Genomic DNA, 20,323 nt, shown 5'->3' with positions numbered 1-20,323 from the left:
CTGGGAACAAATTTTTACTCCTCACACTTCAGATAGAGCCCTAATATCCAGAGTATACAAAGAACTCAAAAAAATAAACAATAAGATACCAAATAACCCTATCAACAAATGGGCCAAGGACCTGAACAGACACTTCTCAGAGGAGGACATACAATCAATCAATAAGTACATGAAAAAATGCTCACCATCTCTAGCAGTCAGAGAAATGCAAATCAAAACTACCCTAAGATACCATCTCACTCCAGTAAGATTGGCCGCCATTATGAAGTCAAACAACAATAAGTGCTGGCGAGGATGTGGGGAAAAGGGTACACTTGTACATTGCTGGTGGGACTGCAAATTGGTGCGGCCAATATGGAAAGCAGTATGGAGATTCCTGGGAAAGCTGGGAATGGAACCACCATTTGACCCAGCTATCGCTCTTCTCGGTCTATTCCCTGAGGACCTTAAAAGAGCATACTATAGGGATACTGCCACATCAATGATCATAGCAGCACAATTCACAATAGCTAGACTCTGGAATCAACCTAGATGCCCTTCAATAGATGAATGGATAAAAAAAATGTGGCATTTATACACAATGGAGTATTGCGCAGCACTAAAAAACAACAAAATCATGGAATTTGGAGGGAAATGGATGGCATTAGAGCAGATAATGCTAAGTGAAGCTAGCCAACCCTTAAAAAAACAAATGCCAAATGTCTTCTTTGATATAAGGAGAGCAACTAAGAACAGAGCAGGGAGGAAGAGCATGAGGAAAAGACTAGGATTAAACAGAGACGAATGGTGGGAGGGAAAGGGAGAGAGAAGGGAAACTGTATGGAAATGGAAGGAGACCCGCATTGTTACACAAAATTACATATAAGAGTTTGTGAGGGGAAAGGGGAAAAAAAACAAGGGAGAGAATTGAATAACAGCAGATGGGGTAGAGAGGGAAGATGGGAGGGAAGGGGAGGGGGGATAGTAGGGGATAGGAAAGGTAGCAGAATACAATAGTCACTAATATGGCATTATGTAAAAATGTGGATGTGTAACCAATGTGATTCTGCAACTTGTATTTGGGGTAAAAATGGGAGTTTAGAACCCACTTGAATCAAATGTATGAAAGATGATATGTCATGAGCTTTGTAATGTTTTGAACAACCAATTAAAAAAAATCCAAAAACTGTCCTGCAGAAAATCTTAGCCAACATTGTTATGGTATCCAAAGAGATGCTACTGTGATTGCAAAAAGCCCAAGTGACCCAAAATCAAACATTGGTCAAAGAATGATTTGTTTGAAAGAAGACAAAATCCTCACTACTAGTCCATCAGATTTCTTTAAAAGCCATAATTATGCACCAACAGGCAATATTTAATTAGAAGGTGATAATCTACAGAATTCTACAAAATCCAGGTTCTACAAACCTACTCTACCTGGATGAACAAGAGAAGGAAATTTCTTTAAGATCTGAACTCTGAGTGATTCTGGATTTCCATGTGACAGCCTAAGTGGCCACAGATTTTCTGATGACTGGTAGGCATTTATTCTTATGACTTAATTACTGTCTCCTATTCAAGTGAATTGATGACAGCTATTGAAAACGTGTACTTACCAACAAACTACTTGCTGTTCAATATATGTATGTGTATGCACACATATACACATACATGTATACGTATACATATACATATATTCAAGCTCTTAAAGGCAGAGATCAGGGCTAAAGGTGTGGCTCAGTGTTAAGAATATTTTCCTTGCATTCATAAGGTCGCATTCATGAGACCTTCCATTTGTTCCCCAGCATTAAAAAAAATAGAAATCATAGCAATAGCATGGATAGTAGGTCAGTTGGTCACACTGGGAAAAGTGAAGCAGATTAAAGCAACTGTCCAGGTAATTCAAGTTCTCCAAATAAATAAGATAGTCACAAAGAAATTTAACCCTGACCTCTCATATAAATAAAAAATTTAGAACCTCTTCAGCAAAAACAATGTCAAAATATCTTTGACAACTTCATCTTTGCATCAGCAAGGTTGCTAAGAAACACCATAAAAAGGTGTCATGTTTTGGGGGAAGGGTGTGATTAATAATTATCATCTAGCCTAAAATTAGTATTGAGAATTGTAAAAGACCCAGAAGTAAAATTTCCTAATTAAAGTTTCTATAATAAGTTTCCACGGAGGGAACAAATGACCTATCCTGAACAGCAAATTCTCCCATACTGATGGCCCATTAAAAATGTCATTACTTTAACATACTCCTGATAGTCAGATGGATTCACATGCTACTGCACAGGCCTGGGCAGTCCCCCAACTTCTCACTACCTAAGTATCTAATCACTCAGGTTAGAAATATATTCACCAGTAACCCTCATCTGCTGCTTCATTTTCTGTAGTATCAGTTACCCATGGTCAAACACAACTTGAAAATACTGAACAGAAAATTCTAGAAAGAGAGATACATTCACATACCTATTATTACAGGATATTTTTGTAATAGTTCTATTTTATTATAATTTAAAGCTGTTAATCTCTTACTATACCTAATTTAAAAATTAAACTTTATCATAGGTATATAAGATAGAAATAAATAATATATGTAGAATTTGGTATAATCCATTTCAGGCATCTACTGAGGGTCTTGGAACATATCACTCATCAATAAGTAAGGATTACTATAATTTTTATATTTTTAGAACTATATTTTTGTATTTATGCTACTTTTCATACCATAAATATGTTCAATTTTAATTTGTCTATGAACCTTAAGTGTCAAGATTCCTGCATACAATGATTCACCTGTCCTACTGAGAAATAAAATGACACATAGGGCAGCCTTAATAAACTTTAATAAACTTAATAAACCTTAATAAAATTCCAGGAGATAACAGGACCAATGGTGTGGTCAGGTCACCCCAAAAACACAATCCTTGGTTCAACTCCACACTGAGAGGGACTCAGCTGCCTTAAAATATGCCCAGTGTGGAGGTAAAGGCAAGGTGGCAAGACCCAACAGGCAGACACCTCTAATGATTCTTTCCTCTCCCTTTTCCACATGGCTAATTCCTGGAGTTCCATGAACTGCACCTCAGAAATCTCTGTCACCTCTCCTTTTCCACTGATTCTGTGATGGCTTCGGTCTTGGGTAATTCAGTCTCTTGCACTGAACTTCAAACTAGCTCCCAGATCTCTCTCAGACACCATTTCATTCCATACTGTCACATTAATTTTCCTAAAACAACATGTTAATTGTGAGTTTATTCTACAGGAAAAAAAAATATATTGTACTCTTTAGAGTCTGTTCAGGGCCCCTCATAAATGTGCTTCGACACACCCTCTCTATTACATTTCCCATCACCTTTACTATTTCCTTTTACCATGAATCTTCCCTCCTAGCTGTACTAAAGGATCTTCCTTTCTTCACACGGTCCAGATCTGGACCCTTCCCACGTTCATGTCTCTTCTGCATGCTGTCTCTTCCTCCCACCATGTCCATATGCTCTTCACCCATTTCAAATATTACCTTCTCCACAAACCATTCCCTGATCCTTCCCACTCAAAATCATCTTTCCCTGTATACCTATCTTCCATGACCTTCCAGTGTAACCTCCCAGAGGATAGGTATGGGGTATGATTTAGGTTTACCTTACCCAAAGTAATATAACTCCTTGCATATGGTGAAACAAAGATTGCAAGCTCCAACCTTCAGGCTACAGGAAAACAAGAAACATGCAAGACAGGTACGTATCTCCAGCTTCTCCTGGCAATCAAACACCTGGAAAATCAGGCATGCTCTCCGCAGCTTGCCCGTTTCCCACGGTTTCCTCCTGGCCATGCTGACTCCCAACATCACAGATGAAGCAGAAAAGTCAGTAGCTATTTTCAATCTTCTCCTGCCTGGCTGCTGACATTTATAGTGTCTGTCTAGCTCTTAGAGACAAGTCCGTTTTTAACTACTATTAATAAGTTTTGAGGGATGAAGGACCATCATATCAGTTGAATGATCAAAATACATGTCTGCAAGAGAAAAAAGTGGCAATTGTGTGGTACCATGACAATGGTCAGTACTTTAATGAATTTTGTGTGGAAGTACAATTATATTTATTCTATGTAGGTCCAGAGTCCTAAAATAGAAAGCAACAGGAAAGATGACAGAATTTTCTGAGTTTTGGAATTGCTCAAATGCAAAATGAATTTCCATCCCTGAGCTGTTCAAGCTGATGCTCCCAAACCTTGCCAGACGATTTGAGAAGGGAGACTGATTGACTGCCCTCCTGGGACCTGTTTCACATGGAGAATCTGTGACTGCAGACTCTTTCCTAAATGCATTGGCTGTCTGAGTAAAGTAGCACACACTCTGTATGGGAGTGCTGCTTATGGAGTGCATGCAACATAAGAAGAGAAGAATGTCAAGGAGCAAATCCTGAGGAACCCTATTATTTAAGGATCATAGAGGATGAAGACCTGGCAGAAAAAAGTGGCAATCAAAACTAAGAAAGGTCAGAACAGTGTGTTCCACAGCTACCAACATGAGAGGAGTTCCAAAAATTTCAAAGGCAGCAGAGGTAATGAACGCACTGCAAGAATATTGAGGTGCCCATTGGATTTAGGGGACAATAAGGTCACCGGTGACCTTAGTGTGAGAAGTTCCAGCAGAAGTATGGGTAGTTGGATGGAGCAGCAAGCACGTGCTCATGAAATGCCTCAAATTTAAAGTAAGACCCATATCTTCAAACCAAGCTTTACTTTGGCAAGTATACGCATTTAAAATATGCTACAATTGTTGTAACCCTTTTGGGTAATTCTCTATGATTTTTTTCAGAAGAACACAAAGACCAAAGGAGGAGGGAAGGAGAAAGAGGGAGGGAAGAAAGGAGGAAAAGAGCTAAGGTGAGAGGGAGGAAGGAAAAGGAAAATCTAAGGATCCCAGGCCACTGACAGTCTCAGGTTTCAGCACAGTGGGGTATACAAATTTGGTCTTAATTTTAAAAAAAAACTGTGCATATAAAATGCATTTTTTGGTTTAAAAAGACAGTGCACTGCATTTGAAGGGGGGAATCTCCAGTTAGACAAGGAGGATTGTACTCCAACATTTATCTTCCCTCCCTTCTCCATCCTCACTAAACTAAAAGAGTAAAAATTTGCAGTAGTAAAATGAACAAGAGTAGAGAGAACAGCACACAAATGCAGAAAACAAAAACTAAACAAACAAACAAACAAAAAAATTCCAGGGAGCTGTTAAATGTCCTAAAAGACAAATGATTGAGCAAAACAAAAGCTATAAGAATTGGAAGCCCACAAGAAGTGGACAAGTCTATCACAAAATCTGGTTGCTATGGTTAGATGCCGTGTGCCCTCTCCCGAACACAACAGCATTAAAGCTAGAAGTGATCAGGAGGTAATCAGGTCATGAGGGTTCTGTGCTCATGAATGGGATTAGTGCCTTGGGGGGGGGGGTGTCCAGGGAGCCATTCATCCCTTTTTGTCTGTCTGCCGCATGAAGACACAGCCAAGAAGTGTCATCTATGGAGCAAAGAGTGGGCCCTCTCCAGACACTGAATTCACCTGCACCTTGATCTTGAACTTCCCAGACAAGTCTGAGGTCTTTTGTTATAGCAGCCAAGCAGAGTAAGACACCAGGAAAGAATTAAGAAGTACAGGCATTAGAGATTTCAGGATGTGGAGGTACAGAATGGGAAAGAAAAAAACAGAAGGTAGATTTAAATTATTTAAAAAGAACAGTCAGGCCTCCGGATCTCATTCCCCAGGGCCAGGCAGCTACCATTCACCTTCCCTAACAAAGGATGAAACAAATGTGAACATGCCAAACAGTGCCACTCTCCTGTCTGGGCCAACAGTCAGAATGTGGGCAGTCAGGTATGAGTCATCCCCCAACCCAAAACACAACCAAAAGGCAGATAAATTCCTAGAAAGTGTCAGAACCTACAAAACCTTCTCCACATGGGCAGGTCCTTGCCTGATCGCATTACCAAGAAGTCAACGCACACCTCAATCCCTGCTTATATGCAGAGTTTACAGACTACTTTTTTAATATTTATTTTTTAGTTGTAGTTGGACACAATACCTTTATTTCGTGTATTTATTTTTATGTGGTGCTGAGGATCAAACTCAGGGCCCCGCACATGCGAAGTGCGCGCTCTACCACTGAGCCACAACCCCAGCCCTTACAGATCACTTTTTAAACTCATTCTTAAATAGAAACAAAGAACAGAAATCACTAGATGTTTGATAAGCACCTCCAAAATAAAAGAGAGGGACAAAAACAAAGAGAAGAAGGAACCCACAATGAACAGACACCCTTGGGACACAGGAAAGGAGCAATACAGAAAAGGATGAAGAAAGAACTCACATTCATGAAATACTGGATACCGGATTTTAAAAAATCGAAATATTTTTTCCCTAAAATCAGCACCTATTTTTAGAAATTAAAAATGAGAACCAAAAAAAAAATAAAAGTTAACAGAAAAACTGAAAGGTATAAATTGGGGAAATCTAGCAGAAAGCAGACGAAAAAAGTAAAGAGAAAGGCAGGGATAAACAAATGGAAAAAGAAAAAAATTAAAATGTATCCATGAAATGATACAAGAAATATAAGAAAATTTCTAAGAAATAAAAGACACAATTATTCTAGTTGAAAGGACTCAAAAGGAACCCAGCACAAAGTCGGGAGGAGGGGACCAAAAAAACCACACCACACTAAACACACACACACAAAAAAAAAAACACCATATGACTGAAGTCAAAAAGCAGATGGCACTAGATCTTTCCACTGCAAGACTGGAAGCTAAGAAGGCAATGGAGTTATGATGTCCAATATCAAATGACACCAAAAAACATTTTCCAAACCAGCACCATCCCAGGTAAATGCAATGGAGTGTGAGGTGTAATAATGACACCTTTGCAAATACACAAAGCATCCAATCATTTGCCCTTGATGTGCGCTTTTTCTAAGGAAGTTCCTGGAAGATGAACATAGGAAGGAACAGACCAAGAAACCCCCTGAAATGACAAAGCAACCCCAAAAGAGGACGACGGATGACACAGCCTTCAGGAAACATGGGATCCAACAAAGGAAAGAAAGGGACTTCGAAGGTACGAGGTCCTAGTAATGCAAGTGATGGCCTTAAAGGAGGCTGAGAAGCCAGCAGTTCAAAGAGGAAGAACAACAAGGAGCAGAAGAAAGGTCAAGGTGGATGGAGGACAGACTTTTGTATGCTTCTGTAAGTACTGAGAGAAGATCTGTGATCTGTCAGTTTGAAAATGAATTTATGATAAATAAATAAATAAAGGAACAAAAAAACACATTAACTCCATGAAAAAAAAAATATTCATTGTTAGATAAAGGAAACAGAATATAGTCTTAGCTGTAAATAATAACAAAACCACTGAGCACTGATTTAAATATAAATACAATTGAAGTATATGAGGACAATAGGGGTAGTGAAATTACAAGAGGAAAGAGTAATAAGAGAACTGATTTCATCTTCCATGGCCTTCAAAAATATCCTCAACACCAGAGCACAACAGGATGACCACATTATTAGGAAATACAAAGGTAACTACACGAGAAACAACTAAAAAGGCTCAAAGCAGTTGTCACTAGAGAAAAGAAGTTGCAGTGGGGAGGGTTAGAGCACTAGCAGAGGCAGACAGAACTATAATAATATTTGGCTATTTAAATATGTATATTCCATTTTGATTAAAAAAAATTAAATGAATGAATGACAGGTAAAGAGAAAGGGCTTACAGACGTTTTCTTTAAGAAGTATAAATACTCTAGCAATAAAAAATAATCTACTGGTCAAGAAATATATTTTTAGTTAATTTTTTTTTTTGAGTTGGCAGAAATACTGAAAGGGAAGAAACCATGAGGAAGAAATCATTAAAGTAGCAGGAAGGTGACAGAGCATCGAAAGGAGGAAGGTCTCCAAGGAGGAAGAGAATAAGTGCATCCACATCAGCTAGACAGAAATACAGAGTTCTTCCTCGGTGGACAGCGTGGAGGACCGGGAAAGGAGGAAGGGAAAATAGAGGTAGGTGAGGAAGAAACATCTCATGGCTAGATGGTGGAGACATAGCCTGACGTCTCTACATGGGAATGAAGTAAAGAAGTAAGATCCTGAAGACACCTTAAGAAAATGGCAAGTACAGGCTGGGACTCAGTGGTAGAGCACTCAGTGGTAGAGCACTGAGTGGCAGAGTGCCTGATTAGCACATGGGAGGCCCTGCACCACATAAAAATAAATAAAATAAAGGTATTGCATTCAACTACAACTAAAATATAAATATTTTTGGAAAAAAAGAAAAAAGAAAGAAAACGGCAAGTCCTGCCAGGAGTAGGGGTGCTCATCTATGATCTCAGCAACTCAGGAAGCTAAGAGAAACCCAAGTTTGAGGCCAGCCTCAGCAACTTATCAAAGCCCTGTCCCCTGTCTCAAAACAAAACATAAAAAGGGGTAGAGAGAGACTGAGGTTGTGGCTCAGCAGTAGAGCACTCGCCTAGCATGTGCAAGGGAGGCCCTGGGTTCAATCCTCAGCACCACATGAAAAAATAAATAAATAAAATAAAGTTATTGTGTCCAACTACAATTAAAAAATAAATATTTTTTTTAAAAGCAGGGTGGGAATATAGCTCAATGGAGAAGCACCTCTGTGTTCAATCCCCAATTACAAAAAAAAAAAAAGAAAGGTAAGTCCAATTTGATGAATAAATTTGATTTTTGATTTTCATACTCATTCAATGTAGTATTTGTACATAATCATTTTCTATGCTTCAATACTTTATAAAAGATTCATATCATGTTTACACTAGAACTGTTAACAACTGCGTTTTCACCATGACTCCTCAAGAACGCTCTTATACATTTGTATACAACCAAACTCATCATGGTGCCTAACATGAAATGACTTTTTGTTGTATGAATCTATAAACATTTATTTCCAGAAGTACAAATGGATATCCCATTCAGACTATAGGCAGTCAACACATCATATCATACACATGTACTACCTTAAAGTGTTTTTATATGCCAGAACAGTCAGCATTCAATAACTTTACATATACTTAAAAATAATATATACTGTCCCATCATAGATAAACCTTCCACCAAAAAATTCTGACTTAAGTTTTCTATGTCTCATGATGAAATATATACAAAACGAAGGATCTCTTAGGGTGATGCCCCCATCTTGACTATCAAAACAACAGGGAAGACTACATGGATCTACAACTCTCTCATGGGTTCTAACTTAAACCTCAGAGACATTCATAATCAATAAAAAATCCATAGTTGGAAATCAATACCTGCCATACCTAATAATAAACCTAAACATTTTATGGCTTAAAGTACAAATTTGTTGATTTGAAACTAATTTAAACACAATTTCTGTTTATCAAGCATGTCCTAATATTTCAAAATACTCTAATTTTATATTCTTTCCAAGAGAGAAAGATAGTAATTTTTTCACTATAAAAAGCATGATATTAATGCTAATTTTTAAACAAATCTGTTTATACTCAAAACTGATTTCCTTGAAAATTACTCTTTTTCCACAAAATATTTCAGATCCATCTCAAAGAGGTTCAGGTATGGAGGTAATTTAAAAAATAAATAAAAGCAAGAGCTTCATTTGCCATTTAAATGTTTTTAGTTTTTTGAGGATTTTTAGTGCTATTAATTAATATTAGTTTAATAATGACAATTAATTTGCAAAGTCTATCTCCAGTGCCAGATTATGTCAATGAGTTCTAACTTCAGTTTCACAAAGTAGCAAAACAGAATTATAATTTTCTAAATGATTTCAGCTAATTAACAATTTAGAACAAAATATAATTGGTACACTTTCCCTTATATTTCACAAAGTTCGCAAAACTAAGTTCCAGTTATATTACATGAAAAAAATACTAACAAGTGAAATCTTCATAATTTCACCCTTTTATCCTTTCAGAATTGTTTCAGAATACCCCCCCAAAAAAATGTATTTTATGGTATAAAAAGATCTCCTGAAAATAGAGCTTTGTTGGCTGTACCTTTAACATACAGTTAAATCAGAGTCTACAGCTTCCTTAATGACTTCTAGTTTCAAGAGGGCATGAACATGTTTTCTAAAATACCTGATTTGGACTTCAGAATAACCTGAATAGTATGTCCATCATTGGTGACTTCACAGTCCCGGCAGACCACATAATTTGGAGAGAGGCGGACATCCAGCAAGGAGGGATCATACCTAGCTTCTCTTGAATTTAGGTTAATAGGAGACTGGTATTCCCCGTTAGCATCAGGAAACACCAAGCCCCACTCAACACCTAAGGACACAATGAAAAGAAAAAAAAAATCAGGAACAGGTTAAGAAAAAAAAAAAGTAAGTTAAAGTAAAATTTAACATGTGAAAACTAGTTTAAAGTCTTATAACCTTTGATGTTATGAAGAGGGTTTTGACTACTACAGCTCTACAAATGAAATATGGTGTATGTGAATTTTTGCACTCATTATATAAATGAGCTGATATTATCAAATACACATACAAAATCCTTAACTAATGAATTTGTTAAGACAATCTGTATTTTGTCTATATAGATATAATAATTAATGGCTCTAGAAAATTAAAGTCATCTCTAAGTGACTATACAAAAAAAATACCACAAAAAAAAAAAAATCCTGGACTCTTTAGTTCAATTATGTTCAGGACTTAGGAAATAACCTGAAACTTTCAACATGCTTAGCGAGAGTCAAGAACTATCACTGTCTTATCAGAAATGCAAACTCGGTGAAGTGTGCATAAGGATAACTAGATATACATAAATGTACTCCTTCCAAATATTTTACAATTAAAATTGTACATTCTATATTTCAGTATACGTAGTAAACATCAGCACTAAAGGTGAGCTATTGAGAACCCTACGTCTTCGGGGATAAATTTGGGAAACTAAATTTCTCTTTGATAAAAAGTCAACCCCTTCTCCCAAGCCCACAGATCCAGTGCCGCAGTCTGTGGCTGTGGCTCTCAACAATCCAGTTTGAAACTTAAGACTAAGTTTTCTAAAGACTTGAGCGTTGTTACTATCCGTCATGAAAAGACTACAAAGAAATAAATAGTTTCACTGCCATCTCAAAATATTAATATGTACCGCGACTCTTCTTGGCTACTCTTGTCCCCGCTGCCTGGCAGCAGCAAGTGCGAACCATCAAGGGGCAAGAAGACCAAACACCCACACCCTCCCAGGTCACGAACCTGGGCGGGCGGCGGAAGAACGCAGGCGGCGGGCACGCCTCCCCGAAGCGCCTCTAGCCCTGAAAGACGGCAGTGACCCGGTGAGACAGAGTGAACGCGCGCGACAACCGCAGGGCGCAGAGCCACGCGCTCCGCGGGACACTAACGCGCCGACCCGTGTCCGACACCCAGACGCGTAATGGGTTACCTTCCTCATAGCCCCACTCCACGCCCTCCTCCTCTTCCTCTTCATCCTCCTCCTTCTCTGGGAAGGCAACGGTATCTTCGATGAAGCTCAGGTCAGCCATAAGAAAGTCCCGGGTGTCTCAGCGCTCTCTCCACAGGTGACTGCGCCTGGGCAGGACCAGCGCTCCAAGGTGCGCGTGGGAGTGTGTGTGCGCGCGCGGGGGTGCAGCCTGGTGTGAGTGTGTGCGCGCCGCCGTGGGCGTGGGAGCGCGTGCGAGAGAGTGTCCGCGGGTGCGGAGCGGGCGGTCCTACAGCCGGCCTGGAGCTGTGCAGCAGCCAGCCGCGCGGCGCGCCTGGACTCTGGGTGCAGACCGGGAACCGCGGCAGGACTGGGAGCAAGCGATCGGTGATTTATAAACCCGGCTGGGGCGTGTCTGCACGCGAGGATCCGCCCCCTTCGCTCAACAGCCTGGGGACCCACAGAGTGAACTGCAGGAAACAGGGCTTCAGGACTAGGGACGAAAGCACAGAAGCAATATGGGCACCCCACGTCCTCTCCGCGAGGTGGTCCGCACCACCCCCGTGTCTTCTTTTCAAAGCCCCCCCCCCCGCGAATCTCCTAAAGTCAGCCCTCGGGACCCCACACCCCGGCCTGGAACACACGCTCTCTTCATTTATTTATTTCATCTTTACTCCAGGAAATACCAAAAGAGATTTGGAGAGGAGAAAGATGGAGGGAAGAAATAACAACTGAAAGACCCCTTAACAAAATTTTTAAAAAGGATTTCTCCCCCAGAATCTTTTTATTACTCAGCATTTACTTTTTAATTCATCCTTAGAACATAGTGAAAACGAGCGTGGAAATTTTTCTGAGATAGTTGGGATTCCTAAAAACATTTCAGGAAAAAAAAAGATAGTTTTAATGTCGAAACGAAGATATTCTTGGAGGGAAATTGTGCATGTAAAAGTATTATTTCAAAGGCAAAACTAGTGAAGTGTTTGTAGCCTTGGAGTCTCGGCTGCTACAGGCTCACCTTGCTGTGTACACAGCTCCCAATAACTTAGTGAAATCGTGTAAATAATGAAATGCACACATTGCATAACAGGAACTTTCCTGATCCAAAGCGGTCACATTGTTACCTTTTCAACATGCTTAATGATTTCAGCCCCCTTTTCCAGTGCCCTGTTCGGTGGTAAACCCTAAACTGGTTGACTCCACATTTTTAGATTTATATGCCTAATAAGCTCAGATTCTAGCCTTAAGTACAATTTGTTTTTCATATGCCCCCATGCACATGCCAAAATGTCTATTAGTAATTTGAAGAGTCTTTGTTTTAAATCATGCTATCCTTATGAATGCTTGATTTTTCAAAAGGATAGAAATGATTGATTTGGGGAATGTTTGGATTCTGTGCTCCTGTCCTTCAATGCCTGCTCAGCACCTTCACTTAAAAAAAAAAAAAAAAAAAAAAAGTCTAAATTTTTTTTTTTAAGCTGGGGGGCTGGGAATATATGTGGCTCATGGGTTGAGTGCCCCTGGGTTTAATCCTAAGTGTCAAACAAAACAACACATCACAAGCCTATTTCAAACCTCTCCAGAAAGTGGGTTGGGTCTGAAAGTGAGAAGAACTCAAATCAATCAATTCTACCACTTTCTGGAAAGTTCAGTAAAGTAAGTGAAAACTGCTTGCCAACTTCAGCTTTTAAGATTTCAAACATTTGTGTAATTTCTCTTTCCCCTTACTGCAAACACTAAGGCTGTTCTCATTCACAGGATCAAACCAATCTGAGACTAAATCCAATCTTCATTCACTGTCTTCTGAGGCTTCTTCATTGGATAGTCTCTCTCTTTTTTGCAAGTCAGTAAACCTGAGATTAGCCAAAGTCCACCCCAAAGACATAGCTATTAAAACTAGTGAGGACTACCAAAACTATTAACCACTTTCATGGAAGTTCTTCTAAAAGATTTCACTTATTTTTCTTTACTTGGAAACATTTTTTGCAATGTTGAATTTGTTTCAAGTTTCTTTTTAGAAATATGTTCACCCATTAATCAAACCCTACAGCTAATGAACCCCATATAAAGGAGGACTTCACAAATAAAATCACTTTACCAATCTGAGCTCATACAGCAATAATAATTCCCTTTTTTCCTCAAGTGTACATAGATGTGATATTGTAACCATTGTGTAACCACCAATTACATTTAAAGAAAGTATTGCATAAACATAAAGATGCTTACCAAACCAGGAGACAGAAAAATCACCTAATCAAACAACTGAGTTTTCCTCAAGTAAAGGGTGTGTGTGCATATTTACAAAGAATAAGCTGAAAGATTGAGTTGTTAATATTGAATTTTGCAGCTAATAGACAATTTTGCATATAGCTGGCAATGCATTTCCATTCAAAACTGCAGTTGCCTACTGGACAAATATTTGTTGGCACATATTTGTTCTTTCTGGACTTTTTAGCAACGTTTGTGTAATGTTGCTCCTACAAGCAAGCACAAGATACCCTGTCCAGCCACATATGAGTCACTCCACTCTGCATCCAAATATTCAATTAACAATCTTAATTGCTTTGAGACTGTGTGCTTCAGATTTCTGCTAATTAACAGCACCTTAAGACCTTCTCTCCTTAGGTCCCTGTACTATATTACCACCAAAGATGGAAATTCTATTTCTAGTTATTATAAAATGTCTGTCACCATAAAAACCTAAACACACAGATTAAAGATATAGGCCAATTCTTGGATTTACAAAATAGAACAAGCACATCTAAATCCAATATCAGAGAATCTAAAAATATTCATGCTCTATATTATGAATGTAAGTATTCTACATATCCCCTTGTATGATATTTAATCCCTTACAATGTAATATCATAATTGATCCTTTAAATTATTCTCATATTACTCACTTTTGATGTTTATATAACTAAGGTCAAACTGCATCAGTAGAACAATTTCTTAGAACTAAGTCCTATATAACTAATTAGCATTATACTAAGAGAATATAAATAGAAATATCTAAAAGGACAAACTAATCTAGATGTCAGAGGAACAGAGGTACTAAGAGTGATTCACAGCACCTGATAACCTACACGGCCCTCTCCTCCCAATCTTTTCTCACCATATCCTACCTTACCAAGGCTTTTTTCTCCTAGTGGTAAGTTTGGCCCTCGAATAATCATAAACAATGATTACCTTCCTCTCTCTGTCTGCACCTTATGTTCTGGGAACACCTAGAGGGCAGAGCTAATCTGTGCATGTCAAATGCGTTCTGTCCAGATTGTAATTCACAAACTTCAACCATAAATGGATGGCTGTATTCCTTCCTGTGCACTGCTCTGCACTAGACACTGCAGAGACCCCAAACTGAATAAAACACTGTTTCTACCCTCAAAGAATTCAGTTCTCTGGATGAGTGGGAAGTGGGTGTAAATAATTAACTACAACATAAGACATGTGAAATGTGTTAAATAGAGATGCAAGTACGACTAAATCTAAGAAAGATAGGAAAGATCCAGAAGGGTTTCCTAGAAAAGATGACATTTAGGCAAATGTAAAAAGATGAATAGAATTTGAGTTGGCAATAAATGAGTACAGAACACTCCAGGCATGAACAATGATGCTAGATCATGAAAGTGCTCAATGTGAATCCATGTTCTCCATTAAATGCCTTCTGTGATCTGCCAAAACCAATTCAAACACAGTAAAAATGTGTCCCTCTATATGTTTACACCTGATGCAAAACACTCCCCTCATTGTTCATTTATCTGGTTTTCTTGTTGTTGTTGTTGTTGGTTTGGTTTGGTTTTGTAAGGAAAGACATCAGAATTTTCCTTGGTATACTTTCCATTTCTGAAGATTTCAAACTTTGTTCATAAGAAAAGAAGTGTTGATTCTGATCATTTCTTTAGTCGGTTATAAACCTTTTGTTTGACGACTTCTTAGTCTTTCTTCGTCTTCAGAAACATCAGCTTATAATCTTAGGGCTGTACTGCTATGGTGTTATTCCTCACATTTGCTGCCCCTTTGCTGCTTGGTCATGTGACCTTCTTTGACCAACTAAATATGAGTAGAAGTAGCATATGTCATTTTCTTTAGCAGAAAGCTTTAGGAATTATTGTGTTTTCAGCATTTTGTGTGCTCCCTTAAAATACCCAGTCCAAGAAAAGCACTATTCTTTCATCTAAATCCCTGGAATGAACATGATCATAGATAAAAGCCATAGCCAACTAGAAGTTGATGTGTAATGTCAGTGAGATATAAACCTTTTTTTGTAAACCACTGAGACTTGGGGGCCATTTGTTACAGCAGCAAAACCTAATAAAAGCTGACTATTACAGTAGCCCATCAGGTAAAGATGAGTTGGAAGGTAATTTATATTTGCTCAATTTTTTTGTGTCTATCTTTTTTAAAACTAAACAGTCTAAAACAATGCCCTTATGTTCACCTTGAAAATTTCTTAGAAATCCTTATCCTGACTAGGATTATCATAGCTTCCTAAAAGAATGGGAAAGCCCTCATCCATAAAAAAAATCCCTGTCACCTCTAAAGGAAAATTGGTCACAGTTCTCACTACTTCTCTGAGAAGTAAAATTTATGCCTGAGGCCTATACTCACCCCCTTCAGTGCCAAAATGACTGGTACTGAAGTTGGAATGTTTGAGATCATAACACCAGTGACTGATAAATATATGATTATTGCAAACAAAACTTTCTCTGGGAGACTTTTGCTAACCAAAACCCCCACCCTGCTGGTTAAAGTGCCTCTTCCTAATGCTTGCATAATACATAGATCTCTAGCCCTGAAATTAAGATTATATTTTAAAAACAAATTTCCTGATTACCATCTTCTCTAATATACAATGAACTCCCCAAGAGCAAGGGGTTCATCTTTTTTTCTCTTTGTATCCTTCATGCAACACAGGTAGGCACTTAGGAATTAGTTTGCTTATGTCACCAGCCTTTCAGTGACCTGATTAGCCTTTAAAAATATATGAGTGCAATGAAAGTTATGGTTACTAGGTGGAAGCTTTCAGGGTGCAGTGGGGCCTCAGAAAGGGAGTGGTCAAGTTTACCTGGTGGCTGGGGTGTCAATAGGATCTTCATAAAGGAAGTGACATGTGAGCGTCTTAAAAGATAAGCAAGTACTCCTTTGCCCACAGAGGGGAAAGGAAGGAAGGTAAGGAAGTGGACCTTCCACTCCCAAGGAAAAGCAAACAACAAAAACTTGGATACAGCAGCCAGTGTAGGTTCACTTTTGAAATAAAATTTCTTTTCTTTTTTCCTATGGTGTTAATAAAAGGGGGAAATGACAAAAGTAGTATCTGTAGTTTGTTTTAGTAATATTTTTTTAAACCATCTCTAAATAATCTCAGGACATGAAATAAATCACAAAGTAGATGATCTGCATAAATGAATGTACATTATTGGCAAAACAGCAATACTCTAAATATGCAGAGGTTTTTTTGACTTTAAGAGAAGATGCCATGGCCAAGTTAGAATGGCCCTTTAGCCACACCCATTCTTCAGTTCCCACAGGAACTGGAACTCTTCACTCTGTCCTTTTGTGCAAAATGATAAACCAAATCCCCAGGAAATAATAACTTGAGCACTGTGATCACTTCCAAAGATGGCTGCCATAATTCTTCAAATAGGCATGTGCTGTTCTTCTTGAATCAGGGCTGCTTTTATGACATGTTTTGTCCAATAGACTATATATATAGAAGAGTGACCATATGCCAGTTTCAGACTGAGCCTTTGAGAGGGCTGGTCACTTCTTTTCCCTCAGAAACCAGTCATCATGTAATAAATCCTTCCACCCCAAGACCACCATGCTGTGAGAAAGCCCAGGCCAGCCACAGGGAGAGAGAAGGCGCATGGAGAGGCATGGACACACAGCCATGTAAGATCTTCCAGCAGTTTAACCACCAGCTGAATGCAGCCAAGTGAGTGAGCCCAGCTACCATTCTGTGAGAGAGAAAAAAAGATACCCATCTGGGTCATCCCTGAATTCCTAGTCCACAAAATCATGAGAAATAACAAATCAGTGTTTTAAGCCAATTTGTTTTGTTATGCAGCACAGATAACTAAAGCAATTATTTACTATGTACCAGATACCATGACAAATACTTCTCACAGATGATTTCCTTTAATTCTCACAAGAGGCTCAGTAATAGCATCCCATATTCAGAGAAGAAAATGAAGGCTCAGACTTATCTACTGCCTTAGAGAGAAGCAGTGGGTGATCTGAGGTTGGTCTGACTCATAGTCTATGCTCTGAGCCACCAAATCCTGAGCTCTGAGCTCAAGTGGGTGAAATAAGCCAATGCGCTGGACTCTATCACCAGGAGAGGGTGGCTTATGGAAACACTGCGGGGAACCAACCACCAATCCAAAAGCACACTCCAGCCCTATAGCACCCTTCCTCCAAGCAAGCCCAGGGATAGATTGCACCAGTTTTTTAATTCTAATTTGTTATATATGACAGAAAAATGTATTACACTTACATTACACATATACAGCACAATTTTTCATATCTCTGGTTGCATACAAAGTATATTCACACCATTCGTGGCTTCATACATGTACTTAAGGTAATGGTGTCCATCTCATTCCACCCTCTTTGGACCAGTTTTGACAGCTGCAGTCAGAGAGGTCTAAAAAGAAATAATAAAGAAGACTAAGTTAGAAAAAAAAAAAACACAACCAAAACTTAAAAAAAAATAGACTTTCTCTTTTTTCTATTTTTTAAAGCAATTTGTTGTTATAGAAAAAATTAAGCAGGAAGCACTGAGAGCTCCCCTATACCTTCTCTCCTCATTCCAGTTTTCCCAGTTATTAATATTAATGTGATGCATTTGTTACAATTAATGAGCCAATATTGGTACATTATTGTTAACTAAAGTCCATAGCTTACATTAGGGGTCACTGTCTGCAATGGACAGACATTCTTTGTATAACTTTAAGTCTCTGCTTAGGAATAGAAGCCCCTTTTGAAGAGATTTTCTCCCAAACCAACCCTCCTCTGCAAGCATGCCCTAGTCTCCCCCTGCCTGCTATGGCCTGACCTCTCCCCCTCAGTCCTTCAGACCCTGCTTATTTGAGCATCACAAGGTTACTTGTCCACACCTTATCTACAGTCTCAGGCTTGTCCTGCTCAGACCAGCAACCCAGGATTTGATCTCTTGTTAGATATTTTAGCCAGTTATTTTGCTGGTGCGACTAAAGGACCTGACCAGAGCAACTTTAAAGGAGGAAAAGTTTATTTGAGGATTCACAGTTTCAGTAGTCTAGAGAAGGCCAACTCCATTCCTCGGGGCTCAAAGTGAGGCAGAACATCATGGCAGAAAAGTGTGGCAGAGGGAAGCAGCTCGAAGGGTTATCCAGAAGTAGAAAGAGAGATTCCACTAGCCAGATACTAATACATACCCCAAAGCCATGCCCCCCAATATCGCACCTCCTCCAGCCACACGCTCACACTTCAGTTACCATTCAGTTAAACCTTATCAGGAAATTAATTTACTAATTGGGTTAAGACTCTCACAACACCATCATTTCTCCCCTGAACCCTTTTGTATTGTCTCACTCGTGAGCTTTTGGTGAACACGTCACATCCAAACAATAACAATAGGCTGAGGTGTCTTTACATTGGCAAGTAATTTATTAAATCACTATTATGTATTATGTGCATAGCGTGATTTAGCTCATTAATTCATAAAACATGAGTAAAGGTAAATTTTTATGGCTAAAGAAACTGAAACTTAGAGAATTAATGGACCAAGGTCACACACCTAATAAAGGGAGGAGGTAAGAACTGAATGTATCTCTGACCAGCTCCAAAGTCAGATTTCATTCCATGGCCCCCCAAAAACCTTGCACCTGAGAGACAGGTGTTAGTCTCCATTGTACCAAAAAGCCCATTCAAGGTGTCAGTGGTTATTCATTCATTCCTCACATTTGTTACCAAATCTCCGTGGGACGTGAATTGCAAAGTACCTATTTAGCAACCTTTAAAGGCTTCTCCTCAAAAAAAAAAAAAAAAAGAAAGAAAAGCATTCAAGATGTTTTAGGTTAAATATTTCTATTCCATAAAGAGTTTCTGTAATGAGAAGGAACCAGGAACACTAATGGAATCCACAAAACAATAAACATTTCAAATGCTACTGGAGCACAGCATGTTTACAGAATGATTGGAAACCCCTGATTAGACTTTGCTGGTCATTATTTTTAGTATCATTATCTGTGATGGAAGAGAAGGGTGAGCTTGATGCTAAATATATTAAGCACTAAGCAAGACTAACTATGCTTATTTTCAACTGGACCTCTATTTAAGAAGCAGTAAGAAACAATACAATAACTTTATATTCCCCACCTTGCTAAAGAAGATGTCAGAAAAATAAACTGTAACTACAACATGAAAACTTTAAATAAAATACAATGATTATCACATATTAAGAATTATTTAAAGTGGAACTTTCCAAAATATATCCAACTTTAAAATCTGGTGGAAAAATTTATTAAATGTATTATCATCATTAGCATAATATAATACATTAGAAAGAGTATAATAGCTTTGTTTCGTAGTAAGTTCTGATCTTTATCAAAACTTTTTTTCTCAATTTTCTCATTAATAAAATGAGGACAGTAATTGCACCAAATCAAAAAGACTATTGGGAGGATTAAAAAAATTAATAGATAAAGCACCTGGAATAGTACAGTCAGATTCATTAGAATGCTTGTTTTGAGAATGCAAATTAGTTCCCATGAAATTAACATATTAGAGAACAATTTGAGCACATTAGGGCTTCTGTGTTTGTTTATGCCACTTTCACATGTAAAAATACAAAGGAAACAAATAGAAAACCACATTCAATTGAACTGAGCGCAGTTCAAATAGCCACAACTACCTCAGTTC

The 20,323-nt window shown here is 38.5% G+C and overlaps 1 protein-coding gene across 2 annotated transcripts in view; it reads right to left on the bottom strand.

The window, feature by feature from the left end:
- The window catches only part of CA8 (carbonic anhydrase 8), a 94,074-nt gene extending 82,174 nt beyond the window's left edge, over positions 1-11,900 (bottom strand). The window contains exons 1-2 of one of the 2 annotated variants that reach the window (XM_081266630.1): positions 11,423-11,900; positions 10,118-10,309 (exon numbers count right to left, since the gene is read on the bottom strand). In XM_081266630.1, coding sequence (XP_081122756.1) covers positions 10,118-10,309; positions 11,423-11,522 — 292 coding nt within the window. In that variant the 5' untranslated portion in view covers positions 11,523-11,900. The remainder of the gene's footprint in view (positions 1-10,117; positions 10,310-11,422) is intronic. The other variant, XM_081266629.1, reaches the window with a different exon arrangement.
- Between the last annotated feature and the right edge of the window lie 8,423 nt (positions 11,901-20,323).

This window comes from Spermophilus citellus, assembly GCF_964194105.1.
Source record: "Spermophilus citellus genome assembly, chromosome: 14".
Lineage (NCBI taxonomy): Eukaryota > Metazoa > Chordata > Mammalia > Rodentia > Sciuridae > Spermophilus > Spermophilus citellus.
Note: the sequence above shows the minus strand (reverse complement) of the source record. Positions and strands in the feature narration are given on the sequence as shown.